Below are 21,804 nucleotides of genomic sequence, written 5' to 3'. Positions count from 1 at the left end.
GAAACAGCTTATAGGATCAAAGCTTAGTAATCAGTAATTAGGCCACGTTAAAAGCCTTGGCAACTGTTACAAACAGAATTAGAAGAGACTGTCAGACACAAAATGGCAAATCACACCACAGAAGACTTTAAGGGCCTCTAAACACATGCAGGTAAAGATGCAATGGAAGCTAATGTGCAATCCACACAATCATTCCTCCTGCCATGCATGTGTCACGACTGAAATATCATGCATTAGATTCCACTGTGCCTTGTTGCCAATGGAGGATTGTTATTCCAGGCTCCCCTTGTACTGGCTCCCATGGCTACGAGCCCTGCAGCTGATGTGGTATGCAGAGCTCACGGTGGGGGCCATGGGGAGAATGTCACTGCCACTGCAAAACTCATGAGGTGCATGGCACACAACAGGGAGAACACTGCCACCTCTGTGAGCCTCATAAGTTATGGTGCTTGCAGTGGCAGCAGCATTCTCCCCACTGGTACCCATTGTAAGCCCCCTCAGCCACCAATTCTGTCCCTGCTGTGAGCTCAGCAGCCAATGAGGCTTGCAGCAATGGCAAGATTCCCAGGGCTGTCCCTACTGTGAGCCCTGCAGGCAGGGCAGCATTCTCCTCCAGGAATGCAGCCACTACTGCGAGCCAGGTCAGCTGCTGGGCTGGCAGTGGGTGGTACACCCCTGTGGCTCCCAGCCACATGGGAGCACCTGGCCATACATTCAAGTAATGGCATGAATAGAACAAGCTACAAAGTTATTACACATTTTTGTGGAACCACTTTGGAGCTTTTTTTTTGTTTAATCATACCATTAATTGGTTGAATCTGTAGTTGAGTCACAACTTAAGGTATGATTAACTGGTTAATCAGACCTTACATGTAATGCATGCAGAGGGTCTTAAAAACAGTGCAGTCCAAAGGCTTCCTCAAAGAGCATTTAGAAATTGTAGTTTTGGAATACACTGAGCTCACAGCTACCTTTAAGCATAGTTTCACCAAAAATAAATAAATAAATAAATAAAATAAGAAAAAAGCAAGCTAAATATCCCTTGTTTAATGGCTCTTATCAGACTCTACTGAAACAGAAAGGGAACATCCATGAATTCATACCAGGTACTGCTAAAATTCACACAATAATTTTCTGAATTTTATCACTACAGAATTAATTTCTTAATAGGTCCCATCTACATTAACCAACAAAATCATCTGTCTACCTTTTAGTAAACTGTTTCAAAGATGGCTGCTATCACAAAGGTGTTAAACTTGGTATCCTTCGCTAATTTAGACAAAAAACTTCAAGCTGACCTCGTGTCTGGGTGCAAGATTAAACTGTGAATTGTGTTTCAAGCAAAGTTTACTTAATTGAAAATAGAATTTGCTTCCAGAAAGTAACTTTACTTGCATATTATCAGTTATAGGCACTTAAGACTATAACATTATTATAATATAAAGTCTAGCTACATGTATTGTCTTGTGAACCACTGAAAATTGAAATGTTCCCAACATGCAGAGTTAGTCTAACAATTTAAATGTCCAGTTCTTGAACAACTAACTTCTGCTGTCCATGTTGTTAACCGAAGTAACTAAACAGTTTCTCGTTACCATGTACATTCTGAATTGTATCTTCTTTTTAGTGTATAAAACCCCAAAACTATACTAAAAAAAGAAGCATATCTGTTAAATAGAACAAAGCTTTTTGAAACAACTGCTTGGTTCCCAGGCAACCGCACGGTCTAATATAGTTGGATAACAGTTACAGAAAATAAGGCAAAACCAAGAGTAAACTTCTCACAATTTTATTTCCTTCAATCATAACAACATAAAAAGAAATACATATTTCATTCTATGTCAAGCAAGGATTTACAAAAATTGACGCAAAATGCATTTGATTTAGAAGCACTTTAGAGGTGCTATATTAACCTAAGATTATGGTTATTTGCCATTACCTTTATAGCGGTGTCAAAGATCCTGCACTTTTACTTCCAGCAAGTATAAGAACCATTCTTTGTTTCCTACTCAGCTTTCTTTTTTATGTAAAGTATCTGAATCCTTGGGTGTCTGAAACTACCAAACAACTGTTTTTGACCATTTACCTTAATATGTGCGTTAACTCACTCTTTAGCAAAAGTTTGAACTCTGTCCTCTTCTGACCCCAAGATATAGCCAACTGCCCTTCTATTCTTCTCCCTTCATGGCTGGAGTAGGAAAGACAGCTGCCCCACTCATTTTCCCCTCAGAGTTGTCTATTCCTAACATTCGCTTACACATTTATAAAAATACCTGTGAAATAACCATCTTAATATAGCATTTCTAAAGCGCTTCTAAAACAAATGCATTGTGGGTTGATTTTGTAAATCCTTGCTTAACATCATAGAATGATATATGTATTTATTTTAAGCTGTTATGACTGAAGGCAATAATATATTCTATTCCTTACCTATCACATATCCTAATTTATTATCAACTAAGAGCACACCTTCCAAGTCAGTGCACATTATCCTGTAGTTGCTTTTTGCTCCTCCTCATAGTTTCCTACCCAGTTAGCTATAGAGTAGTTTCCATCACCTCCACACACTCATCATGAGATGCCTTATATGGACACAAGTAACACTTACCCCTATTTAACTGCATTTTAAACATGAAACACAGATGTACAAACCCACTAAACCAGTTTAAAGCTGTCCGGAAAGGTTCAATATAAATGGAAAAATCAGGTATTCTTTTGAACCATTTCACTGTTACAAGCAGACACCAAGCATTCCATGGGTATTTCCCACTCCACACATTCAAAAAGTATGACTTTGAGTCCCAAAAATTATTAAATAAAGACAAAAAACCCCCAGAAAGACAGGACTCATTATAGGTCAAAGGATAAGTCTTGCTGACTGGTATGTCTTGTGGTTTGTGAACTCTCTCTGGAAATTCACAATATGCGAGAGACCACTATAGATGCACACAAGAATACTCATGACACTGGCTCTCTTGCACAGCTGCATGGACTCGTCTCAGAGGGGAAAAAAAAAAGTCACAGTCCATCATATTACAATCTGAAAAAATAAGTTGTTGCCCATGAAAGATGATGCCTCTGAACCAGTTAGTTTCTAAAGTTGCTGCCCTGCCCTACCTTCTGCCAGTCCATCATATTGTGAAACCTTCCTGCACAAGCAAACACTAAAAATGCTCGGTAAACTTTAAAACAATGTCATTTAGCATGCAGCAAAACCCATAAGGAGAGATGCAGAAGGCAGGCACTGGCTAAACAGATGTTTCACCTCCTAGGAATTGTATTATAATAAATCAGGGCACAAGCTAGGGTCGACAACTCATGAAAAGCAAGACAGACTCATCTTCTCATCTACTCAAATCAGATTTTTTAAAAATTGTTATAGCCTGGGCCATGGGTTCAACAGCCCAACCACAGAAATGCCTGGGAATGGCATTTCTCAGGCAAAGAAACAACGGCTTACTTCAGCCCATATTTGCTGTGGGCACAGGTATCTTTTGGGGCCCAGATTCCATTTCACAACTGAGAATCTTAACGGGAGAGTGATGATAGAGCCATCAAGGGATGGTGTCTACCTAGCAGCAGGCCACAGGCCATGCCTCTGCTACTAGCAGAGAACGTGATGCAAGGGGCTAAACCTAGGCTGCAAGCGCAATGGAGGCAGTGTTGCTAGGTGTACAATAATTATCATATTCATAAGATAATTTCCACCCTTGTATGATATACAACCAATAATAGTAAAAGTGTTCAATATTTGTGATAATTTTGGAGGCAGCTAATTGATGCAGCATAAGCAAAACCTAAGTCTCTCTCAGGGAGTCTTAACTGACTTTTGGAGGGGTTTTTTGGGAAAGTTTTTCATATTCCAGGTCATATTAGCCAATCAGTCCCAAATCCTTTCCAATAAGCAAAACACAATCATTCAAACACCATATGTGGTACTACAACCAGCAAGTATCCTCTGCCCCAGGCTTTTAAGCAAGGGTTTCAGATACTCCCAAACCCATTGGCAGGCACCTACGTACAAGGCCTAGAGAGAGGCTTGGGGTTTGGATGCCCCTGAGTCTCACTTGCCCTTAGCCAACAGTCACAGGAACAAGTTAGGGAGGAGTCCCCCATTTCCACAAAGTCAGCGTGTAGCTGAGATCCTCCCACTGGACAGCTAATTATGAGGCTCTCATAGGGGGTCCTGCCTGCAAGGAGACAAGGGTGCAACCTTCCACTACATGGTGCCATTTTAATTACATGACCTCGGTCAGGGTATTTCCCCTGCCCTGGGAAAACCACCTTCTAGATCATGGCATTTCTGCTGCCAGGTAAGTACCATGTAGCCAAGATCCTCCCACTGGAAGCTGGCCGCAGGGAAGCTAATTACAAGACTCATAGCGTGTCCTGTCCACAGTGCATCAAACAGGGGTGCACCCTCCACCACACAATGCCATTCAAACCCATCTCAGTCTGGGTGGCAGACCTCCATCTCAGCCTGCAAGAGGCGAACAATCAGTTCCGCCCTTGATCAGCATTTTCTTATGCCTGCCTGCCTGCCTCGAAATAAAGAAAGAGCTCCCACGTTGATGCCCCAGTTCTCACTGGAGACTTACAGCAAGCGATCAAGTAAATACAGAAGAAAAAGACTGATTCGCATCCTTGTTCAGTGGACGACAGTTTTGCGGCACACACGAGCATTTCGACCTTCCAAGACGATCGTCTCCTATTTAAGACCTGGCCGGACGGAGCGGGGGGTGATGAAGCGACACCAGCGCGCGGGGCGACTCTGGGGGGGGATCCGCCACCGCCTCCCACACCCAACGCGGCCAAGGCCCCTTTCAGCGACGGCCCTGGCCCGTATAGGCAGACAACACCCTCCCCCGCACCGCCTGCCTCCTTGCGCATTCGCTCACCTGCCCGCTTGCCCGGAAAGCCTAGCCTCACCCCCACCGCCCGTCAACAACGTGCCTCCCCATTGGCCGAGAGCTCGCCGCGCCGCTGCCCCATTGGGCGGGGCTGCCGGCGTGCCTGGCCCCCTGTCAACGGGCCGCCGGCCAAGATGGCGGCCTTGGCGACGGGCGGCGCGGTGCGGCGCGGGGTAGCTCCTAGCTTCCGTCGGGCGGGCGAGCCGGGCCTGGCCGCTCTGCCGGGCACACGGCCCTCGCTGCGCCGCGGCCAGCTGCTCCTCTCCAGCGGGGTGCCGTCCCTGGACGCTGTGCTAGGTGCGTGCCCAGGGGCTTCGCTCGCCCCGCCGCGTCCCTCTCCCCTCCCAGCCCTGCCGCGGGTCGGCGCCGCGCGTGTCCTCGGGCGGCCCCTGGGGCGGCGGGAGCCCCCTGCCTGAGCCCACTGCACCCCCCGTGCCTGCCCTATGCGAGCGCTCCCCCCACCCCTGTGACAGGCCGCGGCTCCTGTCTGGCTCTTCACTCAAGTTGCCCATGAGCAGGGGATGACTTGGGGGCTGTAGTCGGCAGTTACAAGACGCCGCTCTGCTTGGCTCTGGTTGGGAAGTGGGAGGATGGTATTGAATGGGGAAGCCTCTTGCTCAAGTTGATTACTTGAGTTTGTGTTTAGGTTTGGTGTGATCAGCTGCTGTGATTGACACCAATATTGACCCAGTGAGTTCCCCTAGGACAGTGGTTCCCAATCTTTTTAGACCGCAGACTGGAAGTGACTGTGGGCTGGCAAACTGCAGTCCAGAAGTGACTGGCATACTGTGGACCTGCAGCCCGTTTTTATATATCCTTTTTGATACCGAATATGATGGTTGCTTCTGGCCTTCTGGTGTGGCAGCCAACTCTCCTATGCACCAGCAGCCAACCCTTTGTAGCCTTGGTGCTGCAGGCCAGGGTTGGGAACCTCTGCTCTTGGATGGCGGCTTTTATAGGGGTGCACTGATAAAGATTTTCTTGGCGGATACCGATGGCCGATTATTAACCAGCCATATTGGCCGTAGGGTTGCCAACTCTGAATCTGTTCTGGAGGGGTTTCATCACAGAATGGATTACAGTGTGTTGACTTTACATCAGAAAGGCAAATGTCCGGTGGGTTTTTAAAATGTAAAAGTAACACACAACTGTATAAATCAGATTCAACACTTAATATTTATTTTAATGAATTCCCTATCATTGATCTCCCGGGTGACTCGGTCTCCTGGAAATTTATGTCTAATTCCTGGAGACTACAAGGCAATCCTGGAGGGCTGGCAACCCTAATCAGCCAACACCGATCTGATAACCAACATTAACTGCAGGTTGAGTTGCACTGGGCCAGGCCAGGCAGCTGAGCTCCACCAACCCCAGTCACAAGTGTGGCATTCAGCACCTCTTGCAGTGCCCACCCTGGCCCCTGCCTGCAGTCTGCTCCATGCTGCATCACACCAGCACCCAGGACACCACAGCAGCTGCTGTGCTCCAGCCCAGCCCAGCCCAGCTCACTGGTGAAGGGATGGGGGTGTCTAGGGTCACCCTGGCTTGCGGGACAGAACCCAGGCGTCCAGGGGCCCTGGCCAAAAGGCATAATAATCAGGGAACATTATAAACTACAACCGCCAAAAAAAGTCAATAGCTAATCATGTAAATTTCCCTTTTCTTGGTGCCAGTCCAATAGGCACCTGATATATTGGTGCACCTCTACTTCTTCAGACTCAAGGGCTCCCTCGATATGTTCAAGGGCCCTCTCTGAAAATGCCAACTCTTAGTTTTCATGCTGTTTCTATGGAAAAATAACAGAGCGATTCTTCTGTGGCAAAAACTCAGAAAGACCCCAGCAGGTCCGTGTGTTTTTCACGCTGTGTAGATTTCAATTTAAAATCTCTGGCGTTAGCTTGTGAATCATGTTGACACACCTAACAGTGCATGGTACCCCACAGCACCCTGAAAGGATCTCGGGGCACCCCACAGTGCTATGGTGCCCTGGTTGAGAATCACTGGTCTAGTACAGAGAGAGGGTTTGCCTGTCTGTGTTAAGGGACTGCAGAAGGACAGACACCTCTGTGATGGTTACCAATGGCTCTGGAAGCAAGTCTTCAGCGTAGACAGGACTTTAGGTACAAAGACTGGTAGGCTTGACTCGGCTTCTTATGCCTGGAGGGAGATGTCTTCAGTTCTGTCAGTTTACTAGGTGGAAGCATCTGTATATGAGGTGATACACATTAAGGGCCTGCATATTCTGTTGAAAAAAACTGAAATAACACTTGCATTTGGTATCCTAGTATCTAGAGATAGAGCCTTAGGAGGGAGAGAAAACAAAACAAAAACTTCCTCCTCAGCAGAAATGCTTAATATTAGCACTATACAGTTGTAAAAATATTGTTCTAATATTATAAAAGGCTTAATCTATCTGTCTGCCTGTCTGTCCATAACGCTTTATTTGCACTCGGATTGGCTGACTGAAACAACCAATCAGACTGCACATGCAGCACTGAGACAGGTGGTGGCGCCACCACACAGTGCTGCCATGATGGTGGGGACAGAGGGGGTCAGCCCCGAACCCACTCCTTGCAGGGTGGGGGGTGATGCCACTGAAGCTGGCCTGGCCCCAGCCCCTTACTCCTTAGAGGCAGCAGCAGCAGGGGGTTGGCAGGGTCGGGATGCACTGGCGCTGGCCCTGACCTGCCCCTCCCCACTTCCATTGTCGCTACTTGCAGGGCCAACACAGCAGCGGTGTGGGGAGGAGTGAGCCCAGTGTAGCGGGGGGAGAGTAGGCGTGGCACAGCGGTGGGCGGGGTGGAAGAGAAGGCCCAGGCCGACACAGTTGTGGTGGCAGGTGGGGAGGAGTGGGCCTCTTCTCCCCCACCCCTGCATCAGCCCTGAGCCCACTCCTCCCATCTCCCTGCCACCACTGTGTTGGCCCAGGCCTACTGCTACCCCCTCCTCCCCGCCCCACTGCCATGGTGGGCTGGCTTCTCCCCATCCTTGGGCCCAGTCCCCCCTACACCTCCTGCATCAGCCCCAGGTCTGCTTCTCCCCTCCTCCCACTGCTGCAGCAGGAAGGGGAGAGCAGACCCAGATGCGGCAGGTGTGGACACTGTGCTCCATCCCTGCCCGCTCACACCCCCCTCCCCATGTCATTCTTGATGGGAAATTGGCTAGTCGATGATATAAATGTAAGACTTAGCTGACCACTTCAATTTACATGTATACAGTGGATCAGAACATGTGGAGAGCTCCCTACATGATCAGTCCCTCAAATTACTCTCCTTCCTGACATAATTAGTGATTTATTTGTTAAGTAAATTGAGAAACGTCTTCCTTCACATCTTGTGTGCCATCTGATACATATATCTTCTCTTCAAGTGCTTAGTAACTTCCCATTCCAGGCAAGGACAACAATGAATGGGATAGGGACATTTTGATTCCAAGAGAGAAAGTAAAGTGCGAGGCCTTCAAAACTCTGCATACCTGCACTAAGCCTCCTGTTCTTAAGAAAATTATCTCTTCTGACTCATCTACACAATGTTTTTATGTTATTGGTAGCTTTATGAGTGCTTTATAGATTTTTCTCTCCCCTTGCTTGGTAGTAATTTCACAAATCATTGGCAAAATGCTGCATGGGAATTTGCCATAATATGCTTGGCACCGTTATTTTGCAAAAATTTTTAAAAATCTGCATGGAAAAACATTCTACTCTCTAAATTTTGCCTGAATTAGGCATTTACAAAGGCTAGAAGCTTTTAGACAGAGGCATGACATTAGCTCCTGTTAGTGAAATCCTGCCAGTAGCACATATTTGTAGTCACAGTTAAAGCCTGTACCATAGCATTATCTCAGTCCTAAAAAGAAACTGTTAAGCAAAAATAGGACTGTGCAGCAGCTTCCTTGAAGTAATAAAAATTAAAAATTAAAATTAAAAATAAGCTCATCTCAACATTGGCAGCTATTTTTTTTTCTTTTAATGTCAAACATTATCCCAAAAGGAGGGAGTATCTGCAGTATCTGACCCAGCAGACCTTAGGCCTTTTAGAGATGTGCTTGAGCACTCTAGCGGGTTATGGTATATATCTACATATATTCCATGACCAAATAGGTATTTTTTATCCATTATAATAGTTTAGCGTCTCATGCTGGAAGCTGTTTTGTTTTGAGTAGTTCAGAATCATGTGATTAAATAATAGATGGCTTAAAATTAAAGATCCAAGTAGTTATACAAATACTAAGTATTAGCTTAGTGGTAGTTTTATTTACATATATACACTTGATGTTCCCTACAAATTGGGTTGATTCATACTTTTAACAGATTTCTAAGTCTGCAATAAAGTGTTCTTTTTAGTACATACTATAACAGTGAATATTCAATAGATAGCTATATATTTCTATTCCTTGGGAATGTTGTACTTCCAAAAATCATATTGGCCAGTATTTTCTGTATCATATTGCTTCATTCCATACATGCATACTATGAAAACACCTATCACTTGTCGTAATCTCAGTCTCTTCTTTGAAATAGCAACAATCACATTTGTTATTCTAGCCTCAACTCTTCCTATTTTGAGTGGTGTGCACATCTAAGCCTGAGCAACTGCCCCTGAGCAGCTCAGGGCCAGGTGGTCCACACTTGGGTTTTGTCTACCTCAGACACTAGCATCCACCGTGTGCAGTCTTCTATGGGAAATTCCCGTTGCTCGCCTGCCACATCTTGCTCTTAACAGATAATGTGGGATGCTCCTGTATGACCCATGCTCATAAGAGAGCACTCTGGACGGATGTCCCTTGGGCTCCATGTCCCCTACATCCCTTCCAAGCATCAACCTGTTGGTCACATGCCATGTCTGGACTCCTCGGTGGTCTGGAGTACCGTCTTAGCCTGATTAGACCAGTTGCAGCTCCTAGATGAGTTTAATGGCCCTGGCGGCAGCTGTAGACTGGCTGGGTTTGTTTTGTGTTCTCCCCTACCTCAATAACTTAAACAATATGGAGCAGTGGTCTTGCTCTCCAAGACCACCCCTTTCCTGGACAGACCCATATGGTTTTTCCACCCCAGAGTCCCCAAGAGCTCCTGGTCACTTGGCTCTGGTTTCTTTATTTCTTTAGAATAAAAATACCTTGAAATCCAAACTTTTTTTCTTTAAATCTTTTTCACCCAATATAAGACATGGGTATAACTCTAAATTATGAGTTTCAGGTAGCAGAGCTTGTTTTGCACGCACGCTTTCTCTCTCTCTCTCTCTCTCTACTTACTTTTATTTGTCTGGTGAAAAATATTAATTGATTAGCAGGCAAGCAAATTATTAAGCTTCCGTACGTTCATTACCAAAATTATGCCTGTATAAATTTGTGTTTGGGCTAATAAATGTTGTTACTCTTTGTAGAAGAAACTGATGCACTAGCATGTCATAGTCTCGGGTCTGAGTTAAGAAGCAAGAAAACTGGTCCTGTTAAGGTAGTTATAAGGCAAAAATATGTTTGTCTTAACTTAGGTCATCTTGCAGATACACCATTGGCTTTTACAAATGTGTGTGAAAAACCTAACTGGTTTTAAGGTAAAGCTCAGTGAGTGTATATATTCTCATAACCTGGTTGCTGATGATAGCAAGGGACTAGATTCAGTAACCAAGGAGGTCCCCTCCATGCCTATGTTCTTATATTATGTTCTGTATTAAAATCCATATAGATTAGAATGTGTGGTAATATGGATATTATTATATTCTATTTGATAATCAGTGAATAGTACATTATGACACCTTCGTACAGTGTTTCCTAACCTTTTAGAGCGGCAGGCCAGGTACTTGGGACCTGGCTGCACCATGGCTCACCACTCCCTGTAAGGAAATGGGGGAAGGGAGGTGCTTGCCAATGTCAGAGGGAAAGGGGAAGAGTGGGGAAGGGAGAAAGGAAGAAAGCTTATTTCTGGTAAAACAGCACCTGTGGTATGAGAGCGGGGAGCAAGGAGGTCCATAAAGTGGATCAGCCATGTGGCAAAGGGCAAGGAAAGAGATGCACCAGGCAGTGCTGTTGTTGATCCTCCACACAGCAACTAAATCCAGCCTGCGAGCTGTAGGTTGAGCACCGCTGGGTTAATGTAAATCTTTTAGAATGATAAAGCATTAATGGTCTTTAAAAAATGTACAGCATATTTTTATTCTAAACTAATTATGTTTATCCAATCCTACATATATTTGCAAGGAAGCACCAATAAGGGAATGGTTTCATTTTGACTTTGCTTGATATATTGTGACATCTCTGTATATGCAAAATAATAGTTCTCATGTCGGTAACAGGAATTTTACCATTTCCTTAAAGAAGCTAAAATTTTGCCCAGTGAGTTCAGTGGGATTTCAGTGATCCCTTTTTTGCACATTTATTTGTTGGGCACAAAGTTAGTACTGTAAACCTCTACTATAAATAGATCCTGATCCTGTTATTCATACGAGTAAAAATTAATGACAGTATTACAATTAAAGGAATGGGTTGCTGGCTCAGGCCCTACATTGTTATAATGGTACTTAAGTTCAGTTGGGTAGAACTCTGCAGGATCTTTTCACCATAAAAAGAGTGGTACAATATATTGTGAAAGTAATTGTAATGTGTAATATATAATTACATGTAATATGTAATTATTTCATAATAGAGAATTGTAGGAAGTATTGCAAAGGTAATTAAAATGTTGTTCACATTTACATTTTTAAATTCACTGTATCACCTTTCTTTGATTTATAAACTAAGAGAACTTAATTGTTCTTTAATGTTATACTAAAATGTAGTCTTACTTTGTTCTTGGTTTTGTTTTGTTTCTAGGTGGAGGGTTAGCTGTTGGAACCCTTCTTCTTATTGGTTAGTATGGAATGTATGAAAATATCATGCTATACTTTAATGCAGTTTCCTAGTATTTTATGTAGCTATGATACAGTATTTCTTTCTTTCTTTCTTTCCTTCTTTTTTTCTTACAGTATACATAGCAGACTTCATTTTCTTTCTGTAACAGCACTTTCATAGATGTCATAATATTTTTTGCTAAGTTATGTTTTTCCTAATGTCTTTCAAGTTTTTCTCTTCAAAACTGCTAAACACAAAAGAAAAAATCTGAATCAGCAGCTGGAATCCAGAGTCAATCTTTTTAAAGGCCCTCCCTCACCCCTTCTCCTCTCTCAGCTGTTGAACTTCTCTACTGCACAGCTTGCAAAAAAAAAAAGCAGAAAAGTTTCACTTTGAGTCTCAAGGGAAGGTGTTGGTAGGAACCTGATTCTGGCTAGCACATACACAAGGTTCAGACTGAGATGGCAGAAAAGCTTGTAGAGCTCTTTGTCTCAGCTGTTTCATATGCAAGGTGTCAGTTGCTATAAACGATGGTAGCTCCTAGAACCTTTCTGGAAACTGGCTTCCTAAGCCTGGATACAGCAGCAAGGAATGTGGGGGTAAGTAATGCTGATGCCTTTCCTTGGGATAAGGCATACCTTTTTTCCCCCTTCTCTTTCTTTCAACCTTCTGGGTTCCACAGGACATCATAAAAAGTCAATTTTCCTTATTGAAACATAGAGGTTGTATAGACTATTATTTCAATCTCCCCAGTGAAACACACTTCTTCCAACCTCACCCGCCTCCCTCCCAAGCAGACACCGGACCTCTCACTTTGTTAAAGGTTTGGTCCAGGCACTGCTAAAGTGTCTTTTGACAATCAGGTCTTAATGAGATACCACAGAATCATAAAGAGCTCACATGAATGAGTCTCTCCCCTTTATGTTCTTTCTGAGTAGTAGTAAATCTCTGAAGTCGGGGCTTTGTACAAGATGCTTCAGACTCACAAATAAACTCCCCAGAGTTAGTAACAAGTGAGTGACTAACATTTGAGCTGCTTATGTTTTTAGAAAATGAAGCACTGTCTGGAAGTGAGCCACTCCAGAAAATGGCTGTTTGGAATAAAAATGGATAAGCAGTTGAATTTGTTATTGTCCCTTAGACAAGTTTATATTTTCTCCAAAGTAAATTAAAACCAATACTATTAATGAGACCTTTCACTGCATCAGAAGATAATGGCTACAGTGCTAATCTACTACATACTGAAAGAAGTCAGGGAGATGCAAATATTTTACAAAGAGCACAAGATTCTTTGTGACCCAGGAAAACAATAATATGCAGCAAATATCACTGTCTTTTACTGAGTCTATAAGGAGATTAATATTTCAGGTTTCTCCTCAGAATCCAATATTACAACATTATCTTGCCAAAACTTCCCATTTTTTTGAGACTTGCATAGTCTGGTGATCTACTAAAGATACAGTAGAGAGTCACTAAGAGCTTCTTGAACTTCTGCTACTGTAAGATGTATTTTCAGTAGAATACTCTCTTGCAATTTTACATGTATTTTCAGTAGACGCCAAGATGCCAGAGCCCTGGATACATGTCATATCATCTCTGTATTCAAGTGTAGATAGTAGAATTATAGAGATGATATGACATATATCTAGGGTTCTGACAGTTGCATATGGCTCAGAAGACATTGTTAAAAACCTACAAAACCAGTGCTCTGAACTAACATGTACATTTGGTCTAGATTCAATATTGACATGTTTTGTTGAAGTAATACAGCTGGTTGATCACCGAGTCTAGAGAAGCTACTAATTAGGATAGACCTGTTCCTGTAAGGCAGGGGTCAACAACCCCCGGGACGCATGCCAAACATAGCATGCAAGGCCATTTTGCCTGGCACGCGACCGCCAGCCTGGGCTCTAGGCAGCTGCTGCCAGCCACAGAGCCCGGACTGCTCCCAGCAGGTGGCTAGGAGGCTGCAAGCCCTGCTGCAAACAACCTGGGCACCATGGCTGGCAGCAGCTACCCCAGAGCCTGGGCTGGCTGCAGTCAGGACACTGCAAATAGCTGCTGCCTCCCCGCCGCAGCCAACAAGCACAGTGCCGGCACCTACTGCCTTCCAGAGCTCAGGGCCGGGAGACAGCTGGGGTCAGGGCGGGGAGGCACAAGCTGTTTTCATTGTGTTTTTTTCGGCACTTCAACAGAGGTAGGCAATGTTTTTGGGCTGTAAGGTAAGAGTGTCAAACATAAGTTCTGAGAAGGTGAGTCATCTAGCCTACAGGGCTTCTCCCAGTTGTCAGAGCGCTTGTTTTGGCCTAAAGAAGTAGATCATGAAGCCCACTGGCATGGGCTCCACCCAGAACTTAATGCTGCCACCACTTGTCCCCCTTTTCCCACCGCCAAATCTGTGGTTTTCAATCACTGGTGCTATTTGAGTGAGGGGGTACCCTGGTTGGTGGCCATACCCACAGCAGTCCTGGCCGCAGTCCGATGGGCTGGATGACCCATTCTTGTCTGCTGGCAAGGAATGTAGCCTACTAGCTAATTTTAGCTGGACACCCCTATGCTAAGAGAATGTATCTGGACTTCTGTGTAAATCTTGGGGAGATATGGCCTAAAAAAAGGAACTGGAGTATAACTGATCTCATGCAGTTCAAGCATATGATTAATCAGAAATGTAGGTATATACCACTACTAATAAAATAGAAAAAATGTTACTACTTAGAAAAATAGGGTTTTTTATGTAGCATTTTGCTCTAAAGTCAGAGTTGACTAACTCAGCAGAACATTTTTAGAATTAAGAAAATACAGTCCAGAGCAGCAGTTGTCAACTTGCGCCGGAAGCAGACTGAAATGACCCAACTGAGGTCTAAGGTGAGCCAGTGCTATGACTCAGCTACTGTCACTACTGCCCTCAGCTGCAGCCTAGGGCATAGTGGGTGAAGCCCCCACCAGTTCTATGGGCTACATCTGGCTCTTAACTGTGCAGATTGTATATCCCTGGCCTAGATCACTTAGTCTTTCAGTTCATTGTAGTCGTGATTGGAATCTTATTTCATGAAACTATTTTCGTTCAAGTCCCGTTGGAAAATCAACTTTATGAGAGAGACACTCATATCCAGCCCACCTCCAGGCCGTTTATCTCAAAAATGGTCTAAGAGGCCTCCTTTATGTCTTATCATTGTCTTGTGGTAAAGGTGGTCAAGAGGATTGGCAAGGAGTAGGCCACAGATGTATCTAAATCATGCATGAGAGGTGTGATTATAACTGGAATGTCCCCTCAGACTTGCAAAACACATATAAAACTTAGTGTGTTATAGATCTATCCTGAGTTCGGCAACATCAGTTCCTTTTGCTGCCAAACTCATCACCTGGAAAGTTGAGAGAGAAACCAGTCATTCACTCTAAGAAGGTAAGAAACACCCCCTGCCTTACTGTCTTTGACAGCATTCTTAAATTATGTGTTTAACGGTACATTTAAACTGAAGAGTTCAATATTGGTGGTACGTGGTGCATTTGGGACAATTTAGGTGGAAACGGACATTCTAGTGTTTATTTTACAATATGCTTGACTGGGGCTTTAGGCCACTAGCACTCTTCTTGATAGACAGTTGAACAACTGCAGACGTATTTCACCTATAAGAAAAGATTTTTTTAATCACTGTTGCATAATAGATTGTTAGTCCTCTAGCAATATGTAGATTCCTGTCTTGATCTTGGCCTGTGCTATACATCCGAATGAAGCCACTTCTTGACCGGTTGACCACTTCACAGTAAACATAAATTGCCAACTAGAGACCTTCATTTTAAGGAGGTATTTGGAGCTTTCTCTGATTCTTATGTACTCAGTGAAAGGAACAGAAATATTATGGGTGAAATGATCACATATCTTATGAAGAGATCTGTAAGGCTACTATAGGATCTTCCAGCCACCCTTAGATACTACAGAATTATCAGTCCCACATCTTGATGGTAATAGAAGGATGTTATGGACAGGGTGCCTCAGTAACTTTTAATTTTCTGTTCAGTTCTACATGGGTAAATAGAACCATCCCTCTGTAGGGTTGATTTACTGCTTCCTACATTCCCCAGCAGAAAAACTTCTGGGATGAAGGAGGTAGCCCTCCACATCAATCTGATTCTTCCCTCAGACACCATATTTGTGAATGCTTCTTGCTTTCTCCCACCACATGTCTTGGTGGCTTGTTATGTAGTTTGAATGAGAAATGGATGTTTTTTCCAGAAAATCACTAAATTTTATGTCAAAACTTAGCTGCAAATGGTTTGTGCTGAATAGCATTTTATGGCAGTGCAGCCTGCCAGTTTAAGGGCAGAGGCAGGCTGCTACCAGGTGCCTGATGAGGGCAGCCATTTTGGAACACTAGGCATATAAAGACTGCGATTTGCTGCTGCCAGCACAGGCAGAAACATCACCTGACTGAGTGGCCTGGGACATCTAGAGGTAAGAGCAGGAGGCTCTTGGTCCTGGGCATGACTTAAAACTGCACCCTGTTGGGGAAGGGTGGTCTGGTGGGGTTCCTAGTGTTGTGGGAGCCCCCAGGAAATGCCAGGCCAGTTACCTCCCTGCTGAAAGGTGGGTAGGAGTGCCTTAATCCCAGCCAGCCACCATCTGGTGGGTAATTCTGAGAGCTGGGGGAGGAGTGGGAGCTAGGTATGCCCATGTGTAGGTGCCTGAGCCCAGCAGAGATCCCAGAGACCCTAGAGGGGGTAGTGAGTAGAGCACTGAGAGGCCCCACACAGGGTAGGGCTGAAGTCAGAGTAGGCCTGAAGGGCTGTGCATGTAGGGGATGCTGAGTAAGCCTGAAGTGTGAATAGGCCTGAAGGACAGTCCCAGGGTGTGCTGAGTAGGGCCAAATGGGAGTAAGCCTGAAGGCCAGTGCAAGGTCCAGCCCCATGAGAAGTTGGTTGCAAACATGAGATGGAGACCTCAGGATGGGGCGTAGTGTAAAGTTGCCCGAGGAGGGGCTTGGGGCAGAATTAGCCCAGCGTTTGGCACAAGACAAGACCATGTAGAGTAGGGGAACTCGTGGGAACTAAAAGACTGCTTGGCGAGGCAAGTACATGAGTAGCGAAGCCTGATGGCCCAAGAGGGGCTGCTTAAGGAGGAGCAAGGGCAGTGGCGTGTGGCTCAGTATGGGGCAGTATGCCAGAGGCCCCAGTGAGAGGGGTGGTGGTATGAATGCGTGGGTGTGTGGAGTCCAACTTTGGACTGAGTTTGCTCTGATTTCAGACTGGGGAACAGTACTAATCTGGATGCCATCTGCAAGGCATGGGCTGCAGTGCAGGGGAGGTTCGGAGCAGCAGATAGCACTCCCTGGTATCGTGGCAGTAATGGGAATTCTCCCGCATCGTACCAACAGTTTATGGAACAGCAAAGCTGTGGCAGGCAAGACTGGGCAGACTTCCCCATAGAGACAGGTGGGCAGGCCAGCATGAGACTCGGCCTTGAGCGTGCCCCCTTGTCTCATTTTTTTAATTTGTATAGAGCATTTTTGAGCTGTGAAAACTGCTCTAAAGATACTATGATGAAGGACAGTCTTACCCTCTCCCTCCGTTTACTTAGTCCCAGATCAGAGCAAAGGTCTGGCCTACTTTCAGTTGCCATGAAAATGGAGAGCCAAACCTCTGTGAAGACTGCTTAACATAGAATCATAGAAAGAAGGACTGGAAGATCATCAAATCCGGTCCCCTGACATGGGCAGGAGGTAATTGGGCTCAAACGAGCTCAATGAGATATTTGTCCAACCTCCTCTTAAAGACCACCAGAGATGGTGACTGCACCACATTTGCTGGGAGTGTGTTCCAGATTCTAGTTACCCATACAGAAAAGAAGTTTTTCTTTATGTCCAGCCAAAACTTTTCCTCGACTAGCTTGTGTCCATTGGTCTGCATATCCCAGGGGAGGAGGGGGGTGGTGCTTTTCTGAAAAGTTATTGTCCTAGATTCTAGTGTTCTCCCTTGACATATTTGTAGGTGGCTATGGAGTCTCCTCTCAGCCTTGTTTTGCTTAGGCTGAACAAACCCAGATCTTGAAGTCTCTCCTCCTGGGGCCTGTCTCCCAGGTCCTTGATTGTGTGAGTGGCCCTTCTCTGCACCCTTTTGAGCTTGTCCACATCCTTCTTGAAGTGCGGTACCCAGAATTGGACACAGTACTTCAGCTGTAGTCTCACCAACGCCGAATAGAGGGGAAGGAACACCTCTCTGGATCTGTTAGTGACACACCTGCTGATGCATGCCAGAGTTCTGTCTTCTGACTTCATCACACTGGAGGCTCATGTTCATCTTCTGGTCAGTTGACACCCCCAGGTCCCTTTTGGATGCAGTGCCAGCCAGTGGACCAACACCCATTGTATATGTATGCTGAGGGTTCTTCCTACCCAGATGAGGACCTGGCATTTGTGCCTGTTGAACCTCATATGGTTTTGTTCAGCCCACAGGACCAGCCTGTCAAGGTCTTCTGGAATCCTTGACCTGTCCTCTGATGTACCCACTTGACCCCACAGCTTGGTATCATGCGCAAATTTAATTATTGCACTTTTCACTTCCTCATCCAGGTCATTAATAAAGATGTTAAAGAGCACAGGCCCAAGCACTGACCCCCTGGGGTACACCACTGGAGATGGCCTTCCAGGATGAGGCCACCCCATCAATTATGACTTGCCAGGATCAGCCACTGAGCCAAGTCCCAACCCACGTCACTGTAGCCTGGTCTAGGCCAGTACTCTCCAACTTAACTGAGAGGATTTCATGGGAAACAGTATCAAAGGCCTTGCTGAAATCTAGATGACATCTAAATAGATGACATCCACCTCCTGTCCCATTTCCAGGTGGTTAGTTATCTGGTCATAAAATGACACCAGTTTTGTTAGGCATGGCCTCCCCTCTACAAGTCCATGGAGGTTCGTAGAATGAAAATTCATATGCAAGATGGAACTTTCTCTATTTTGTAGTGCCACTGGACAGGGGGAGCTTCTCAATCAGCACAACTCCAGCACTGCTGGCTGTGGTGGCAACAAGTGGCAGCAGGGCTCTATAGAAGAGGAAAGGAAGAATAGAGGCAGTTCATGGATTCTAAGTGTCCTAGGGATCCCTGAAGCACTATGTGTACAAGCATTACAAGACAAGTTCCCATTTGGAAGTACTACTATTTTGTCTTAAGTGTCTTTCTAGTGCTACATACAGCTTGAATAGCTGTGTGCTTACATTTTGTAGTATTACAAGGGTGTTTTTATGAATAAAATCTAACATCTGTCTGTGGCCTGAAAAAAGTTCCCAGCCACTGCAGAGAAAAGTCAGTCAAGCTGAAACCTAAGCCTTGTGGCTGATTGTGCTGGTGTGGTTAAGGTCTGCCAGTTTCTGTGGTCTGTGTCAGCATATCAAAGCAATATGGCTAGTGTGATATATATTTGCTGTAGCTCAGATGACCAGGTACCCAAATAGAGTTGGTTATTTGGGATGGGCTTCTGTACGAGTCCATCAAAACTCATGTTTCTAGTAGGGCACCTTAGCCACTGATGATTAGGGTTACAACTTCGTATAGAGAGTGCTACTAGAAGAGCTTTATATTTTTTTTTGTTTTTTCCTCATTTACCCACAGCCTTCCCTTTATAGTAAAAAATAGATGCTAGAACAGGACAAAATGCGGCCTGGGGGCCGGATGGGGCCTGCCAGGCTATTATATCCAACCCACGGAGCCCTTAAAAAATTTAGAAAATTAATATTAATCTCCCCTGGGCTGCCTGTCATGTGGCCCTAGGTGGCTTGCCAAAACTCAGTAAGTGGCCCTTTGCCCAAAATAATTGCCTGCCCCTATGCTAGAAGGTAGTTTATGTCACTACAGTCTTGTCATTTTACTTTTTTTGGTTTGCAAGACCCTTGCTTAATGCTGACTTATTCAGCCTTTTGTAATAAGCGAATAATTAAATGTGAACAGTCCCCTCCCACAAGCCCTACAAATAACTTTACAATAATATTCTGGCAATGGATTGAGGGAAATCTGTTCTAGTGAGGGTTCTACTTCATGGTAGTTCTTAAGTTGCCCTACTCTGCCTCAACTCTAGACTGTAGGAATGAATACAGTCTCTCGTTTGGACTAGTGTGTGACAATAATGCAAACCATTTCTTAAAAGCTTATGAAGAGTAACTTCTCTGATGGAAACTATAGACAATTTAGATAAGCAAAATATAGCTGTCAGAGTGGACTTACCCAAAGGATCCTTTGAACTGATGCTCTGGTTCCATTCATCAGTATCTTTGTAATAAATCTCATCCAAAGTAAGGTCTGTCTGGCAGCAAAGTGCCCTATATCACCTGCTGTTAGTGACTTGGTGTTTGCCTGAAGTGAAGAATGAGCTACTGAACAGTTGATTTTGCATTTGAGGTCTTACGATCAAACACCAGTTCTGAAATCAGAGATCTCTGCCCAAAGCAGTATGGCAGAAGGCTAACATATGTTGTCACGTTTCGAATGCAGTGAAGTGTAACAGTAGAACAAGAATGTAGGGAGTGAACTGAAGAATAAAAATAGATGATAGATGCAAGCATCTAAAGGTTTGGAAGAGTGCAAGAGAGGTTTTATTTTTGAGTCAAAAGCTAACAGTAATCATTGAAGGGTCTAGAGGATAGTTTTCATAGTTTCATAGTTTTCATAGTTTCTAGGGTCGGAAGGGACCTGAGCAGATTTCATAGATTTCATAGACATTAGGGCTGGAAGGGACCTCGGGAGATCATCGAGTCCAGCCCCCTGCCCAAAGGGCAGGAAGTCAGCTGGGGTCATAGGATCCCAGCAAGATAAGCATCCAATTTACTCTTGAAGGTGTTCAATGTAGGTGCTTGAACCACCTCCGCTGGCAGACTGTTCCAGACCTTGGGGGCTCGGACAGTAAAGAAATTCTTCCTTATGTCCAGCCTGAAACGGTCTTGCAGGAGTTTGTGACCGTTCGACCTCGTCATCCCTTGGGGCGCTCTGGTGAACAGACGTTCCCCCAGATCCTGGTGTTCACCCCTGATAAACTTATAGGTGGCCATCAGATCACCCCTGAGCCTGCGCTTTTCCAGGCTAAAGAGTCCCTTGGCTCTCAGCCTGTCATCGTAAGATCTGTTTTCCTGACCTCTGATCATGCGCGTGGCTCTCCTCTGGACTCTCTTAAGCTTCTCCACATCCTTTTTGAATTGTGGAGCCCAAAACTGGACGCAGTACTCCAGCTGCGGCCTCACCAAGGCCGAGTACAAGGGGAGAATGACGTCCCGGGATTTGCTCGAGAAGCATCTATGGATGCACACCAGCATTTTGGTCGCTTTACTAGCCGCAGCATCGCATTGGAGGCTCATGTTCATCTTGTGGTCAATGATGACCCCCAAGTCTCTTTCTTCTGTAGTGCTAACCAACGTAGCACTGCCAAGCCTATAAGGGTGCTGCAGGTTTTTCCTCCCAAGGTGGAGAACCTTGCATTTATCGGTGTTAAACACCATGAGGTTCTCGTCTGCCCATTTGCTGAGCTTGTCCAGGTCAGCCTGGATCACCCGCCTATCTTCTGGTTCATCTAGTCTGAAGCACAAAATGTAATGGAGCAGGGGTGGGCAGTTATTTTGGGTAGAGAGCCACTTAATGAGTTTCGGCGAGCTGTTGACTGTGCACGTAGCAGTGAGCGGTGTTTGTGGGGTGTGTGATTGTGTATGGGGGAGGGTGTAGTTCAGAGGCTTGCAGGGAAGGGTTTGTGAGTATGGTGGGGTGTGCATGAGACCCCGGTGCACGCCTCCTGAGCTGGTCAGCACCTGCCCCTGTCCTGCAACAGCCTGGAGCCAGCACACCCTGCCATACCTCCCTACCACCCCAGCAGTGCGCAGCCCCAGTCTGCCCCCTGCCTGCTCTGGACTCACCCCTGCCAGAGTGAATCAGCTGGAACCAGGCACAGCCGTCACCCAGCCCACCCCAGGCATGCCCTGCACCCTCCGTCCATGATGCGTCCTGCTGCCCCCTGGGCATGCCGCAGGGCTGGAGTGGCTCCGCAGCTGGGCTGCCTTTCTATGCAGCCCAGGTGGTGGTGGCTCCTTCCAG

At 45.3% G+C, this 21,804-nt stretch overlaps 1 protein-coding gene across 3 annotated transcripts in view; it reads left to right on the top strand.

Moving 5' to 3' along the window:
- Window positions 1-5,005: 5,005 nt before the first annotated feature.
- ELP4 (elongator acetyltransferase complex subunit 4) overlaps window positions 5,006-21,804 on the top strand; it is a 259,081-nt gene continuing 242,282 nt past the window's right edge. For 2 of the 3 annotated variants that reach the window (XM_090032796.1, XM_090032798.1), the window contains exons 1-2: window positions 5,007-5,207; window positions 11,718-11,753. In XM_090032796.1, the coding sequence (XP_089888922.1) occupies window positions 5,045-5,207; window positions 11,718-11,753 (199 nt within the window). In that variant the 5' untranslated portion in view covers window positions 5,007-5,044. Of the gene's footprint in view, window positions 5,208-11,717; window positions 11,754-21,804 lie in introns of all 3 variants that reach the window. The other variant, XM_090032797.1, reaches the window with a different exon arrangement.

Source organism: Crocodylus siamensis, chromosome 2, assembly GCF_052110815.1.
Source record: "Crocodylus siamensis isolate JL-2025a chromosome 2, ASM5211081v1, whole genome shotgun sequence".
Lineage (NCBI taxonomy): Eukaryota > Metazoa > Chordata > Crocodylia > Crocodylidae > Crocodylus > Crocodylus siamensis.
This window is presented reverse-complemented; position numbering and strand designations above follow the sequence as displayed.